This window comes from Lingula anatina, chromosome 4, assembly GCF_051362555.1.
Source record: "Lingula anatina isolate TDL-2025a chromosome 4, LinAna3.0, whole genome shotgun sequence".
In the NCBI taxonomy this organism is placed as follows: Eukaryota; Metazoa; Brachiopoda; class Lingulata; order Lingulida; family Lingulidae; genus Lingula; species Lingula anatina.
This window is the reverse complement of record NC_141770.1, coordinates 23,634,467-23,649,277: the sequence shown is the minus strand read 5'-3', so window position 1 is coordinate 23,649,277 and position 14,811 is coordinate 23,634,467. Positions and strand designations below refer to the sequence as shown.

Below are 14,811 nucleotides of genomic sequence, written 5' to 3'. Positions count from 1 at the left end.
ACGCGTATGTTTATAAAGCACATTTAAAATATTTATTATGACAAAAATGCCCTTTGGTATTACTTTAAGTTGAATTAACAAAACACTTAGTTTACATCAACGTAGTGTGAAAACAGCAAGAGTATTGAAATATTTATTGGCTTGTATTTCAACAATCAGTTTTATTTTTAACATAGTTATCGGTGTTTTAAGGAATGCAGACAACAATTAATGGAAAACGCGGAAGAGAATTAATCGATTGACAAATGTGCGTATAAAACAAGCACGAGCGTTAAGAGCCCTTGGTTTAAGCTGTGTGCCAACTTTTGGTCAATCACTGGTTTTGCAACCACAGCCGAATTTCCCCTCCACTGCGATAGCAGGTCACATGTTATGATTCACCTGGCCTTTTCCAATAAGGTTCTGTTTGATCAATAACGTTCAGCCCGGAATTTTAAATTGGTCTTAACATTTATGACAAAATATAAGACTGGTTTGACCCAATCGTGGACAAATAATACGAATTATTGGTCCAAGAACCAAGTTAAATCTGTGCGAGTGCAATTAATTGACTCTGATCCCTGTACGGCTTATGTTTCAGGCCAATGGTACTATATTTGAGTGGATTTAGAGGTGTTATGGATTATTTTGAACAGAAGTAGACCAAACCATTGGTTTAAAGATTAGACCGATATTCTGGCCAAAGGTCTTTTGTGACACTAGCTTCCGATCCTGAAGTGAAGAGCAGAGCACATGCCACATTAATTAATTAAAACGCTCTAGGGAGAGCAGCTGGTTCACATTACTAATGCTTCTGAAGTCACTGGTAAATACACAGTTCTCTTTTTTCCCTACTTTCAGTTGCCTGGGAGTTAATAAGCATCATTGCAACTAGTGACGATGCTGCAATCTTGAATAACGCGACCAGGGACACGGCAGCTTATCAACGGATACTTCAAGCACGAAATGTAGTGAGCCAAAGCCTTGTTTTGCCGTTGATTGTTGACGATTGCCGGTGGCTTGAAATCACGTTTTTCAGAAGGCAGTGTCATCAGTGAAACGAGACACCCACTCTAAATGACACTTTTTATAACCATGTGTTGCCAAAGAACCACTCATCTCAACGAAATTACATCCTTAGCCATAGTACATTAACTCAAGGCCCCTGCGGACAATATAAAACACTAGATGCCGTTAGTACAATCAAATAGACACTGTAACAGTAAACTGCGGTCACCAGCGCCAATATCCTTCATTTGTAGCAAACGTGTTCACAGACGTAGAATACATGTCATCAGTGAACAATGACAAATATATTATCATAGAACACCCTGAGATTCAGGCCCCAAATTTCCTGGAAATCCCTTGGGGATTCCGTTGTCTACTACTGCATTCAACGGACATTGCGGGGTCCTTTGAAACTAGGGGTGGCATATTAGCTATCACAATAAAAAAACTTATTTATCAATATGAATACATTTCTTATTTTATTATGTGCCAATCACTGGTTAGTAATCATTTTAAGCTTTTGATACAGCGGTACTTGCTATACATTCCCCGATTATAAGGAGTTCTTTATTGTGCATCAGCAATAGTCTTCATCACAATCCACTGATATGTACATAGTTCATTACAAAGGCGATTTTATGTACTCTGTGTATACGTGTATTACTTTAACAAGTATGCGAGTAGGCAACAAACGATCTTTGTACAACTGTAAGCAGTGAGTATTAAATTTACAATGGAATATTGATCAGATATGTTGAGAATGTCATTCCTTTCTTAGCATACCAGCATCCACGCTACAAATGTCTTTTTCAGTCGCATGTTCAAGAACCTTGCGCTTTGTACTAATGACGACTTCTCGGATGATTTTCAATTTTCTTTTTATCTCTTAAATGTTTTTCTCAGTAACAGTATATACCGTCTCTGGCCTGTTCTTGTATTTCTCTTCTGCGCATGGGCATTGTATCAATTAATCTAAATATTGTTGCCATAGAGGTTGGGTAGCGGTATGTGCGTTTTTTATAACCATCGGCACCAACCAGTACCATGTTGAATCGATCTTTTTCCAGCCCTAAGCAGTCTACGATTCTGTGTGCCTCTCTGTGATTTAACTTCCGTGTCCGGGGCACGCCGAAATGCTGCTGGTACACCATCCAGGTGACTTTGGATCGGTCGACATCACGGACATTGAAAATTGCAATCACCGCCATGTCACGGAGAGACATTTCGCACACATTACTCTGCAAAATAAAACGACAAAAAAAGAGTTGATTCCATTTCTTTTATGACTACATGTGCATCTTTCGGTTGTAAACGCTTTATTAGATGATTCCTAAAGCCTAGATTACAATAGACATGCCATGTCCGTACAGTGCTCGTATACTACCCGTAAATCCGTCTATGCTGAGGCAGACAATTGGCGTGCGAAATCTTACGAAATCGTACGGAATTACGGTCTCTAATGCCTCTCCGATTTGGTCTAAATGAGGCCTAGATTACTTAAATATAATTTTTAGTACAATTTTAATTTTGACATCGTTAGTAGCCACGGGTTACGGATTGTACGTATAAACATTACGGTGCCGTGTTATTTCTATCACATGACCTTAAGGAGGCCGTGCAAAATCGTACGAATGCGTGCAGATCAGGGAAGGTCATGTGTTTTTAAAGCCTAGGTCCCAACCGTGGTCTACGGCCAAAAAATGGGGAAAACGTGGGAGTTCGTGCGTGAGGAGCACGTCCATCGTGCGACTTTTGGAGGACGCAAACAGCACGTAGAAACTTTTCATCAATTACTTGATTTCTTCCCTGCGATCTAGCTAAGTCCTAGCCGGACGCAAGGAACTTAAAAACCGTGCGTCCAAAACGTAGTTGGGACCTAAGCTTAAGGGATGACAAGAAAAGGGTACATTCGAGGCTAAAGAGAGGGAAGGTCATGTGTGTACTTATAAAACCGGTATAGTGTATAGTGAAAAAATATAGTGTTCTCTCTCTCTCTCTCTCTCTCTCTCTCTCTCTCCTTTGGAAATAGACAGGCATAGAGCATAATTAGGGGCTAATTCACTCACTTTGATTTCTCTTGACTGCTGCTGGTAGGCCTGATCTCCCATAGATGGCGACGCTATCACCAATACCCTGCTCTGCCATCTGAACGTAGGTAAACAAACCTAGCAAAAAGAAATATAGAGCTTAAATTTGAAAAAAAAAATTAAAATACTGGCCAAATAGAAATCATAGACCAAAAACTACCTACGTGTGATCTTACTCGGAACCAGCAGTAGGCAGAATCCCATTTGCCAAAAAGTACCAGCGCAAATACTACAAACCCGAGCTTATACATAGTTTAAATATTTTTCAAAAGAAGTGTGTTTCTTGCCCAAGCGATCCAGGGGCTAACAGTAGGAGTACCGTAGAAAAATACCAGTGCATCTGTTCCGTTCACAAGCTTTTATAGTGCCCTGTATCTGAACTCCAAAAGACCATGCTGAGTTAATCAACCCACAGTTTTATAATATGCTTTTTCACGTGACGTTACACGCGGGAAAGTGGTAGAAGCTGATAAACAGCGCCATGTTTGCACGTGTTTGGTCGTTGACGTCAAAATTAGTTAAGCGTTCATTGACAAGGTATTGTTTGAGCGCTTCATGACGTCCGGAAACCGTTTTTGTTCGTTTTGTATTTGTTTCTTTCACAGCCTCCCTTGAAATTTCATACTCGTTAAGATTGCTTGTACTTTAACAATGCGATTTTATTTCAAACAGGTGTTTGCTTATTTATTGACGAACTGAAAGATTTCGGGAAATGTTTCGAGAAGTCAAACCCCGCGACTACACAACATATTTTATCGTCCAATCCGTGAGTGTGACACGGTATTCAAACTTTCTATATCATTCTATGGACATTCATATTTTGTTTCCAATCCCCATCGAGCCCAGTATTTTGCAAACTCGACCAGAGAGATACAGCAGTGAAGCCGAAGCAGGAAGCCCACAGCTGTAGACAATTAGCTCAACTACTGACTATCTAAAAGAGATAATAAAATGAAAATAAATAAAGTAAGTAAAATTTATATAATTCAAATTACAGTAGAATTACTTGTATGATCTACCCAGAACCTTGGATATTTTCTTCTATCTAAACCCAAGCAATCAACAGTCTTAAATATTTTTTAAAAACACTAATCCATGGTTGCCACAGTTCTTGTGTATGAAAGATTTCTGGGTGTGGGCGCAGGAGGTTACATAGGGAAACAGGATAGTGAAAGAAAATAAATTTCCTTCGTGTCATCTGTTGTGTTAGAACGCGACCCGTTGCAAGTTCCTAACCCATCCTCTAGATCCTCGTTTAGATAATAGAATTCTACTGGAAAGCCGGTGTAACAAGAATGGTAGTCCGCTAGGAACAGTGGTCCGTTCCCCTTTACATTGTACAGGTGGCATTCGTCCCATATATTAACCCCAATACTCCAACTAACCCCAACCTGTAGTAATCATGTGGGACCCCGGACTTCCATACCTAGAACTACCATTTCTGTCACACCGGTCAATGTTTAGTCTTTTGCACTGTTTCCAGGTCAAAGAATCGGCGCAACAATGTCGGAACATAGGCAAAGGTCAGCAGTATCTCCTTTGCATTTCTTTACACTATGAATATCGTGTATTCAAGCTCTAAAACTGATACTGATGCCACTGGTAATGCTGCGTGTTGACAGATAACAGAGCCTTTTAAAAGCCTGGCGGAATTCGCCATGTTGGGAAGTTCGAGTGGTTCTCGTACTGCACTTTCTTGTGCGTATTTCTTTTTCTTGTTTGTTTATTCTGAATTGCCTACAAAGTGAGTCCTATATCATTCTGAATTGCCTGCAAAGTGAGTCCTGTATCGTTTTCAATTATTTTATTGCATGTTTTGCATTTATTTCGAACAATCTAATCGCAAGAATCATGCAATAAATAAATGAGCAGTTAAAAATAAACACACACAGTTACTGTACTTACCAATTACTGTGCATCGATTTCCGAAGATTTAAAAATGAAAAAAATATAGAAACTGAAACCAAAACTTAATTTCACATAGGCCGAAGTTTATAAACATGTATCGCTTTTTATTTTACTTTGCTTTTATCAGCGTAGAAAGAAAAAGCGCTATGAAATATTACAACGGGATCCAGTGCGAGAATTTGTAAAAACCAAAATTTCGTTTAAAATTGTCAATCTTTCGTGTTTTGTTGTTTACCAAAACTTCCCAAGACTGATTTCCTTCCAGGGACCCTGCTAGTTCTATTTTACGGTGCCTGGGGCGACTCACAAACAGCCAAAATTCAGAACAGAAAATGTACTCTTAACAAAACCCAGCCATGTTTGAACAACTTGGCAACTCACCACGGTCGTTACGTAATGTATCAGTTCAGCTGGCCCACAGCGCAAAACAAGTAAAATAATCTTTAAGAAAGTCTCCTTTTGAGACATGTAAAATTAAACGTAGCCTTTTGCATCACTGAGTCAGCAACATCAGCACCGCCGTTGGTACAGTATAAGATATTGTGTTAAGAACGGAGATGTGTAGAATATAGGAAGAGCGCCCTATCTAACAATTGTACTACGATATGATGGGATGATTTTGCAACGTAGCCGTAGTAAGAACAGGAGTGGATCCAGAGATATTTTCTGACAGTATACCAAATTATCTATGTTGATCCATCCTCCATTTTTGATGGTTCTCCAACAGAAAAAAATAGATACCCGGCAATGTAAACTTTAAAATCTGACCGTCTTCCGGAAGACCCAGAAGACGGTTTCAATACGCCGCTGAAGAAGGCAGAGAAAGTTCTCATTTGATACGAAATAATCAACGCAGATTCTGTATGCCAGTAACTGCACTGCTCAAAAAGTCAAAGTCGTCATAGGCACCACAGCCACTTGTTCATGAATTCGAGTTCTTTTGTCCAGAAATCGATTTTTGCGGTTACTATGAGAACAAAACTATGATAAACGTTGGTGGGTGGACCCGTTATACTCAAAATGCAGTCAGCATCGTGTCTACGTGTACGCTAGTAATATCACAGAGCAATAAAGGGAACCGGAGAAGATCAGCATTGGTCAGAATTGTGCCGGAAGTGACGTGCAGTGGTGTTAGAAACGAAGCTGAGTGGTCATTTTAACATAGAGGTGAACGGCAGTGAAGACGGGTTGTCGGAGGAAAAAGAAGTTTTCTAAACAACATGGTAAGATAACACTTTTTCTTTACGCATTTTGGGCAGAGAAAACTTGTAGAAATAATAAATGCATGATATGAAAACGTGACACGGAACTTGAAGGTGCAAAATCGTGCTTAATTGGCGGTCAACTTGTTTTAAAATGAATGCTGCATTGAGCGCCATTGCGACAAAGAGTGTAAATGGAAAATAATTCCCGGGAGGCTGTAAATCGTTGCCATGTGGAAATTTGGCATTAATATAATCCGATATGTCCATATCTAAGTATTTTTGGGGTGTTTTATGGTATGGGCTGCAATTAGAACGAAGTTTTTGAGGTCTTGAAGGACCTTGTGAAAACAAGGAAGTAGTTCGTAACTAACAAGTGAAATGTACCGATCTCCGACTGCTGTGCACAGCTGTATCTTTTTTTCAATATATTGACGAATTTTTGTCACAGGACAAATAAAACATTTCACTGACAAGATCTTCCCAAAAAGACAAAAAGAGAATTCAGGTGAGCTGACAGGTAATTAAGACTAGCTCAAAGTACTAATAATTGACATTATTATGCAATACTCAGTTGGTAAAACGATTCTCACAGGTAGATAAGATGTAACATGACCAATTTCTATAGGCTAATGATTGCCAGCCTGAGGAAATTGATTGCCAGTCTCTTTTGTCAGTGATTTTTAACTCAGATAAGAGGCTGTCAGAATGTCACCTTTGTCTTGGCATTTGTCACTGATTAGCGCCTTCCCCAGTGTAAAAGGTATATCAGTGTGATCATGTGTGTGGAATTTCATGCCAGATGGACATATAAAGATCTAAAAATTCGTCAATATATTGAAAAAAAGATACAGCTGTGCACAGCAGTCGGAGATCGGTACATTCCACTTGTTAGTTACGAACTACTTCCTGGTTTTCACAAGGTCCTTCAAGACCTCTAAAACTTCGTTGTAATTGCAGCCCATACCATAAAACACCCAAAAAATACTTAGATATGGACATATCGGATTATATTAATGCCAAATTTCCACATGACAACGATTTATAGACTCCCGGGAATTATTTCCCCTTTACGCTCTTTGTCGCGCTGGCGGTCGACGCAGCATTTATTTCTAAACAAGTTGACCGCCAATTAAGCACGATTTTGCACCTTCAAGTTCCGTGTCACGTTTTCATATCATGCATTTATTATTTCTACAAGTTTTCTCTGCCCAAAATGCGTAAAAAAAGAGAGTTATCTTACCATGTTGTTTAGAAAACTTCTTTTTCCTCCGACAACCCGTCTTTACTGCCGTTCACCTCTATGTTAAAATGACCACTCAGCTTCGTTTCTAACACCACTGCACGTCACTTCCGGCACAATTCTGACCAATGCTGATCTTCTCCGGTTCCCTTTATTAACCACGTGCGGGCTAGTCTCTGAAGCGGAAGCCAGCACTACTGGTTTGGCTCCCGGTTCCCGTTTGACCGGGCAATGCACTTGTAAAAAAAGGCAATCTTCCACGTGTTTACCAACGTGTTGGTTTCTGAATTGGGAAGTCACGGGAACGAATATGTGTTCTGTAGTACCGAAACAAATTACCTTTGCAAAAAAAGGTAATAAATTAGATAAATATTTGAGTAAAAGTTAATTTTGAATGCTTAACTTCGAGTAATTTCGAAAATGTTTCTAGCCTGCTATTTTCTTTTCTTTTCTATAACTATCTTCACAGAGAATGCAGAAGTCTTTTGCATATAAAATCTTTACTTTCTGTTAGACATTTTGATCTGTTCATAAAATGTCAACAGCATTTTGATAGAAATCAACTCAAAAGTTGCTGATATTTATTTACTTGTTAAATTATTTATATATAATTTTCAAGTGGACGGTTCATTTGGGTCCTTGCCCACTGCCCAAACCCTCGTCTCACATTTTTTATTACCCCAAATGACTAGATGCTCCTCAGTCAGTCATTCACACTTTGGATGTAAAGACGCCTGCAGTTGTATTATTTTACATGCATATACACCAGAAATGACAGAACACTTATTTGGTTCGTTTACTTGAAATATTGGGTTCAATGGGCCAAGAAGGCTTTTTGTTATCATGCTCTGACCTGAGCGCCGTGACAGTGCTACTAATGCAATAACCATCTATCGACTGGGAAAATACTAGAACCATCAATCACTTTATTTTCACGGATTATACATGTTACGCTTGTCCATGTACTACAGGCCTGCACATTTCTACACGAACATTATGAGCGCTTCAATGTGTCAGTTGTTGGTACCTCACTACCATTATATCAATATATCTCCGCTTGACTCTGAAATCACACGTAAAAAAAGCAGTCGGGAAGCTTACGAATGTGTCTAAAGATCATTGCTCAACTAATGCAATCAGTCAAGTTTTCTTCATATCGCCTTCATTATGCTCTTTCTGCAGCGCACCTCCCCGTCTCATTAGGTATACTGGAAGACTGAGCATCAAGCAGGAAATACCACACAGTGCCAGACTGAACTGAAAGTTTGAAAAGTACAGTTTTGAAAATAATCTCAAGAATATCGGGCGCTTAAGTAACGCATTCTCTGTCACCAATTTCTGGTCAATGTTGATCCTAGTAAGCATTTTATTAGTTTGGAGTAATTGCCTTTACAGCCTAAATACGAGCAGATGATTAATGCATGCTGATACAAACAAAATGAGAACACACCATTTAAGGGTACAAACAACATGTTTCCCATCTGCTTTAGGATAGGGAAAATTGCGCATGAAGCAAAAGTAATGTATTTTGGCAAATTACATCCATTCACATGCGCCGACTTAATCTAGCGGACGCCATTGTGTTAAATCGGATGACGTTACACGAAAAAGTGAAAATATCCAAGAATGAAAGCAATAATTACATAGAGTGGATCGCTGTCAAGATCACTCTTCAGCCAGAAGAACAGTGGGAACTGTAAGGCACCTATCAATGTAGTAATAGCGCGCTGCACGGAGTACGTCTTCCCGAAATGTTGACGTGGAAATCTATTAAGCATATTAACAGGATTAGGTTAACAAAAAAAAAAAAAAAAAAAAAAAAAAAAAAAAAAAAAAATTACAAAGCAAAATACTGTTTTACCAATACATAATTAATATAAACCATTATTTTGCCAAAGCTCGTTTTTGATAGATACAAAACTGCAACCTTTTCGTAATTTTCCTTTTGTGCAATTGTGTGTATTGATCATAAAAAATACAAGACTTCGTAGAATTTTATCATTTTGTTTCCATATACAATGTATCAAGTAGACCAACTACAATAACGATTTAGAAGTACTCACGCATATGCGATAAATGTAATGTGCGCTCCGAATGTGAAGGTCCGTAGTGTACAATGAAGCAGCATCGACAAATACTGTATCTCCAGTATCGGCACTGCGCATGTCACCCACAGCAGGAGTCCTGACACACACGTGACCACGAAGCAGCCAATAAATACTCTAGGTTCCGCTGAAAGAATAATATGTTTGATTTTCATGTTTAGTATTTTTCGGTAACTTTACAAAGTATTTAATTTACATTTCATTGTTTTTGTACGGATGCAAATTTATTAACTCCATCGTATTCTGTGTATAATGCTACTTTTGGAGTAACTAGGCTATTATTGAGTATGTGCCTATCGTTTATCCTGAGAGAGAGAGAGAGAGAGAGAGAGAGAGAGAGACCTTGAATCATACCCCGGCCACTGTGTTGCATGTCAACTAAATGCCCAGCTACTAAAGCAAGGGGAACACTAGATGCAAGCTGGAGGTAGCCAAACACGTTGGTATATTGGCTTACTGAGTAAAAATAAAAGAACAAAAAGACTAAAACCCAAATCTTTTACTAAATTGCATATCTCAAAAATCAACGAAGTAAGTTTAATAGTTTAAATAAAGCATTTTGAAAAATACAAACCATAATAGAGATATACTATTTTTAATGTTTTCAATGCATCTTTAATATATTTACATAAATGTTTCGGTGGAGGAATCTGGATTCCGAGGGGATAATATAAATGATATGTATGTTATATAAATTCAAACAGACTGAGGCGAAAATTGTACTTGCTTGCATTAAGATCGCCATTCGACCTATATTCCAGTAGTGCGTTGAAACTGCCAAAATATGCGTTCAAAATGAGGAAACTACAGGAAAACCAAAGTTCTGTCAACCAGAACATGGGGCTCTTCAAAACAGAACTGAATGGAATATATTCTTCAACGCTGGTTGGTTCAATGTTGGTTTTGCTTTCCTTGGGAATTGGTTCATCTACGCCAAGTCCCACAAGCTCTGCCCCCGATGGACCAACGCCTTTTGCGGATGGTTGATGCTGAACAGAAATCACGGCAACGCTCAGACAAGGCTGTTTTAGGTTTCCTTCAGTTTGCACAGTCTTCCAGAGTGTTGCAAGCCTCGTTAAATTCGCCGGATCATCAGAAGGCATGTCATTATGCGCACCCCATTCTTGGTGGATGTATCTACCAATTTCTGAATCAGCTTCCAGTGCTTTGTTATCATACGAAGGACTCACTCCGAACTCGCCGCTGTTGTTTGTCTTCTAATGGTATATGAGAAGAAATGATGATAAAAACTATATTATATTTACAGTATATACTCTTTATTTATACGTTATTACTCTGTGTTACTATTCCTACAATTAATAATTTTTACCGGATTCTGGATTGAATTTTTTCACCATGCTCTACAATTATTGTTCTTAAAGTCAACCTTTGAAGAGCCTTATATAATTTGGTTCTACTTTTCACCTTTACTGCCTCAGCATCGCTGGGCGCGCTGCCAGGCACCAGGCACCCAGAATGGCCTACATTACCAATGCCTTTACCCTCTTCAGATCTGTCAGGCACTGCCTCACGAGGTGGCAGCACAATCGAGGTAGCAGTTGCGATGATAAACGTCCCACAACCCATAGCAATAAATGAAAGGCGGTAGGGAAACCCCGCATCATAGGCTAACTGGAAGAGTTTGAAAGAAATAGATCCCGTTGATTGGGATATATCCACGTTGATGTCAAATAACCCGTGTAGCTGTAACAAATTACCAAATGAAACTGTTGGCATTAAGGCGTATTCTGCGTATTTTCATTATCGTTCCCAACGGGTCTGATCTTAAAGTTTATTCTATAGTTAATAACATGGTAAACGAAGATAAATGCATTATAAGTACCAATATTTTGGAACTCTGTATATGTTGCAATTTTCATCGACACAATTTGATAGGGTTTCTGATTTTGAAGGATTGCCACAAATTTCCCATTCGCTCAAAAAGCACCCGTTGTGGTGTTATGTTTACTGTACTTTACCACACAAGGAATTTAATCCGAAAAAATTGGTGGTGCAGACGCACATTTTCATATATACCTTAACCAACAAAAAACTGAAAGAGCTCATATCGGCTGCACCAGAGACAAGGGCACCTATGGTGGATTTCTTTGTTGGGAATAGCGACGCCAGCTGCATATCTGATGTCATAAGCATATTGCCTCCAAATAGATGAAGAGTAGCCCCTGGAAACAAGAGCCATTCTAACCCTGGAACGAAACAAAGCAGGAAACGAATTATGATTCATAAAGCTGTTTAATGATCTTGTTTTTACGATTTAAACACCGACGCCCAAAGGATGTTTAGTCTTATCAAATAAAGATGATGCAATTGAAAGAATAAGATTTCAAGGTCAGCTAAGAATAACTGCATATACAGTAAAGGTGAAATCTAAAAATCTGTTTCTGCCTTATTTCTGCTGTATTTATTTTTTCATGCTATCCGTTTTGAAATTTTCTGTACTTTTGTGTAACCGTTAAATGGTTCACGTCTCTTTGCTAAAGTTATATATTAAAGTAATATACAGGTGATGCCAATATAAAATCATTACCTGGCTCGGAGAAGGCCATCAGAAGACATCCACCCACACTTAAAACTCTGCAGAAAAAAATAGAATAAAGTCAATAACGGCTAAAGAATAGGTTAATTACTGATATATCGTAAACTATACTTTAAGTAAGTCTTAGGCACTTGAAGGGTCTGTTCATTGTGGATATTGACTAAAACGCGACTTCTTAGATCGCATTCAGAACAAATGATCCTTGGAGCTACTGGTCCACGGATCAAATATGGCGGACTCTACATGGAAGCAAGACCGGCTTCTCCTTTAATGGTCTCCCCGCCTCCATACGGATCAAATTTCGGCTTCAAGGTTTAATTGCAAGGCCCCTGCAAGGAGGGCATGTGTGGAGGAGGGAACATATTTAAGGAATTAGGCGGTCTTGCTTTCATGAATGGTCCGCCATATTTAATCGGCAGACCAGTAGATCCGAGGATCACCTGTTCTGAACGCGACCTTACATCATATCCGTGATGAAGTTAGGGTTAACAGAGCGTGAAGTGTATGAGGGGTACTCTCGACAACAGCTCAGCTGAGCTTTGACGTAAATGTTGTGCAAAAACTCAGAAATGTTCACAGCTAGTGAATAGACGGATGAACTTATGTGAATAAATCCATCGGCAGTTTCCCCCAATAGCCCTAGTAGACAAGTGGTTTTCCAATAGGATTGCCCTAGTAGTCACTATTATGTTTTTGTCACCTTGTCACGGAAAGAGAACAATATCAACAAACAACATTCTGATTCATTATGTAACACCTTCACCCACCCACAAGCCAAAATTGTCTACATGCCATTACAGGCTAACGCTATTTCTCGAACGATACTCAGAAACAGGCTCGGCTGTCATCTTGAACGATGCAGGAAATATAAAACCGCATAAAATGAATTTATAGTACTACACCAATATTCCATTTATCAATATCTCGAGCAGCATCGGTAAGATTTTTTGCGAATTTAATAAATTCACCACGTAAGCGCCATATTGTTATTGTTAATTTTCATTATTAAAACAGAAATATTATGTGGTGATATATACTCGTTTTCTGTGGTTTTCGAATTTTAAAACTAACATATCAAGGTGACAGCCAATCGTGCTCTGAAGTGGACAAAAAGAAGCTCATCCGCTGCGTACCATTAAATTATCTATATGCAGTAAACAACACACATATAATTATTTGCTCCCCTCCTTCAAAGCCCCCAGAGATCTTATTTCCAGTCCATTTCAATTGCACTTCACTCCCTTAAAATGGAGGTTAATCAAACACGTGTCCAGGCTCTCTTGGCTGGTCACGCGAGTCTGGTGACACGTGTCCAAACTCGCAAGATCGGTCAAGAAAGAAATCGCTCCTAAACTGTTGTTTTATCATAAAACTCAGTGTTTTATTAACGTGGAGAAGCGGCCCATTGACTTGAATCAGAAAATAGAGCTTTTCAGCATTGAGCAATTGTCTTCTCCTACATCAAATGTGAAATTTTAAAATAGTTTTAAATTAGACTTTAGGATTAACAGAAAAAAGCTTGACAAAAATAACATTTTGCCTTATTTTATCTATATATTGTACATTTCATTTCGTTTTATTTCGTTGCTGGGTCTTAAAAACAAAATTCCTAATAGGTTCAATCTGACCTTTTTCTGTGCTTATATTCGTCTAAATATAAATATTTATATATAAATCATAACCACACATGAATACAACTGTATCAGATCTGTCTACATTTAGTAAGACCCGGACTTACATGCTAACTAGCCGCACACACAACAATCCAAAGTGATCGTAAAAATAGCCCAGTGTGGGCATCAGTATCTGCGCCGACACAGCCACCGTAAAAACCAGGTTCAAAATTTCCTCCTGTACCGAACAGTGGTTTTGATTGTGTTCGTTCTCCTTCTCAGTTGAAGCTCCAGAGTCCACCGTCGAGTTAAAAACACAGAGGTCGGAGTAGAACCCCGAGTCTCTGAAGATGTAGACAAGAGACGGCCATCCTGCCACGCTGATGCTGTACAGTCCCACCTCTAATAAGACCAGGGTGACTGTCAACCCTTTCAGGGCAGGAGAATACGGTGTCGTTGGCATAATCAATCCACTTCTTGGTCTGGGGGACTTTTGAATATGATTGGAACTTTATGCCGGTGGTGTAAAGTCCATATAAATATGTATGATATGAAAATACATGTAAACATATCACATGACCCCGTCAGCCAATCCCGTCGATTTTTTAGGAGACCGTGTAATCTATAGGGGACGGGTGGGGGAGTAAGAATTCTTTACATTACCCAAAATCACCCACCCTCTGAAAATTAGAAACTACTGAGAAAGATAGGCCTTTAGAAGAGAGGAATTAAAGTTTCAATAATTTAGTCATCTTTTTTGTTTAAGTTATCATAAAACAATTTACAATATAGTAATTATAAGAAATGTACGCACATGATTATGTTATTTAAGAAAATGATCACTGATTCTGTACACTTACAAAAGAAACGTTGTCTTCATGAACTAATTCTATTTTAATTTTTTAAAAATGACTTTCAGTTTTTTTTAACCTAAGATAATTTAAAGCTGCATATTTTGCGGGAATAAGGAAAACTTGAATTAGGAGCATTCACTTATTTTTTTTTCATAATTTACTTAAACTGATGCTGTAGCAGATAATTAATTAATTGTTCTTATCTGCTGTAGGCTAAAGTTATAAAGCCGTAGGCTATACATATATGTAATGAAG

At 38.6% G+C, this 14,811-nt stretch overlaps 2 protein-coding genes across 3 annotated transcripts; both read right to left on the bottom strand.

Annotated features, from left to right (window-relative positions):
* Positions 1-1,436: 1,436 nt before the first annotated feature.
* On the bottom strand, positions 1,437-3,456 carry LOC106173990 (coiled-coil domain-containing protein 80). The gene is made up of 3 exons (XM_013555349.2): positions 3,239-3,456; positions 3,054-3,152; positions 1,437-2,225 (listed from the first exon to the last, which is right to left on the bottom strand). The coding sequence occupies exons 1-3, from the start codon at positions 3,323-3,325 to the stop codon at positions 1,887-1,889; spliced, it is 525 nt and encodes a 174-aa protein (XP_013410803.1). The 5' UTR covers positions 3,326-3,456; the 3' UTR covers positions 1,437-1,886.
* A 4,696-nt stretch (positions 3,457-8,152) lies between these two features.
* On the bottom strand, positions 8,153-14,335 carry LOC106173988 (equilibrative nucleobase transporter 1-like). 2 transcript variants are annotated; one of them, XM_087012199.1, is made up of 9 exons: positions 13,828-14,335; positions 12,081-12,127; positions 11,570-11,739; positions 10,958-11,164; positions 10,256-10,749; positions 9,887-9,984; positions 9,491-9,659; positions 9,071-9,194; positions 8,153-8,684 (listed from the first exon to the last, which is right to left on the bottom strand). In XM_087012199.1, exons 1-9 carry the CDS (start codon positions 14,163-14,165, stop codon positions 8,568-8,570), a joined length of 1,764 nt encoding a protein of 587 aa, XP_086868325.1. In that variant the 5' UTR covers positions 14,166-14,335; the 3' UTR covers positions 8,153-8,567. The 2 variants fall into 2 exon arrangements, with proteins under 2 accessions (XP_086868325.1, XP_086868324.1); XM_087012198.1 differs by having other exon boundaries at positions 9,875-9,984; positions 13,828-14,333.
* Positions 14,336-14,811: the final 476 nt, after the last annotated feature.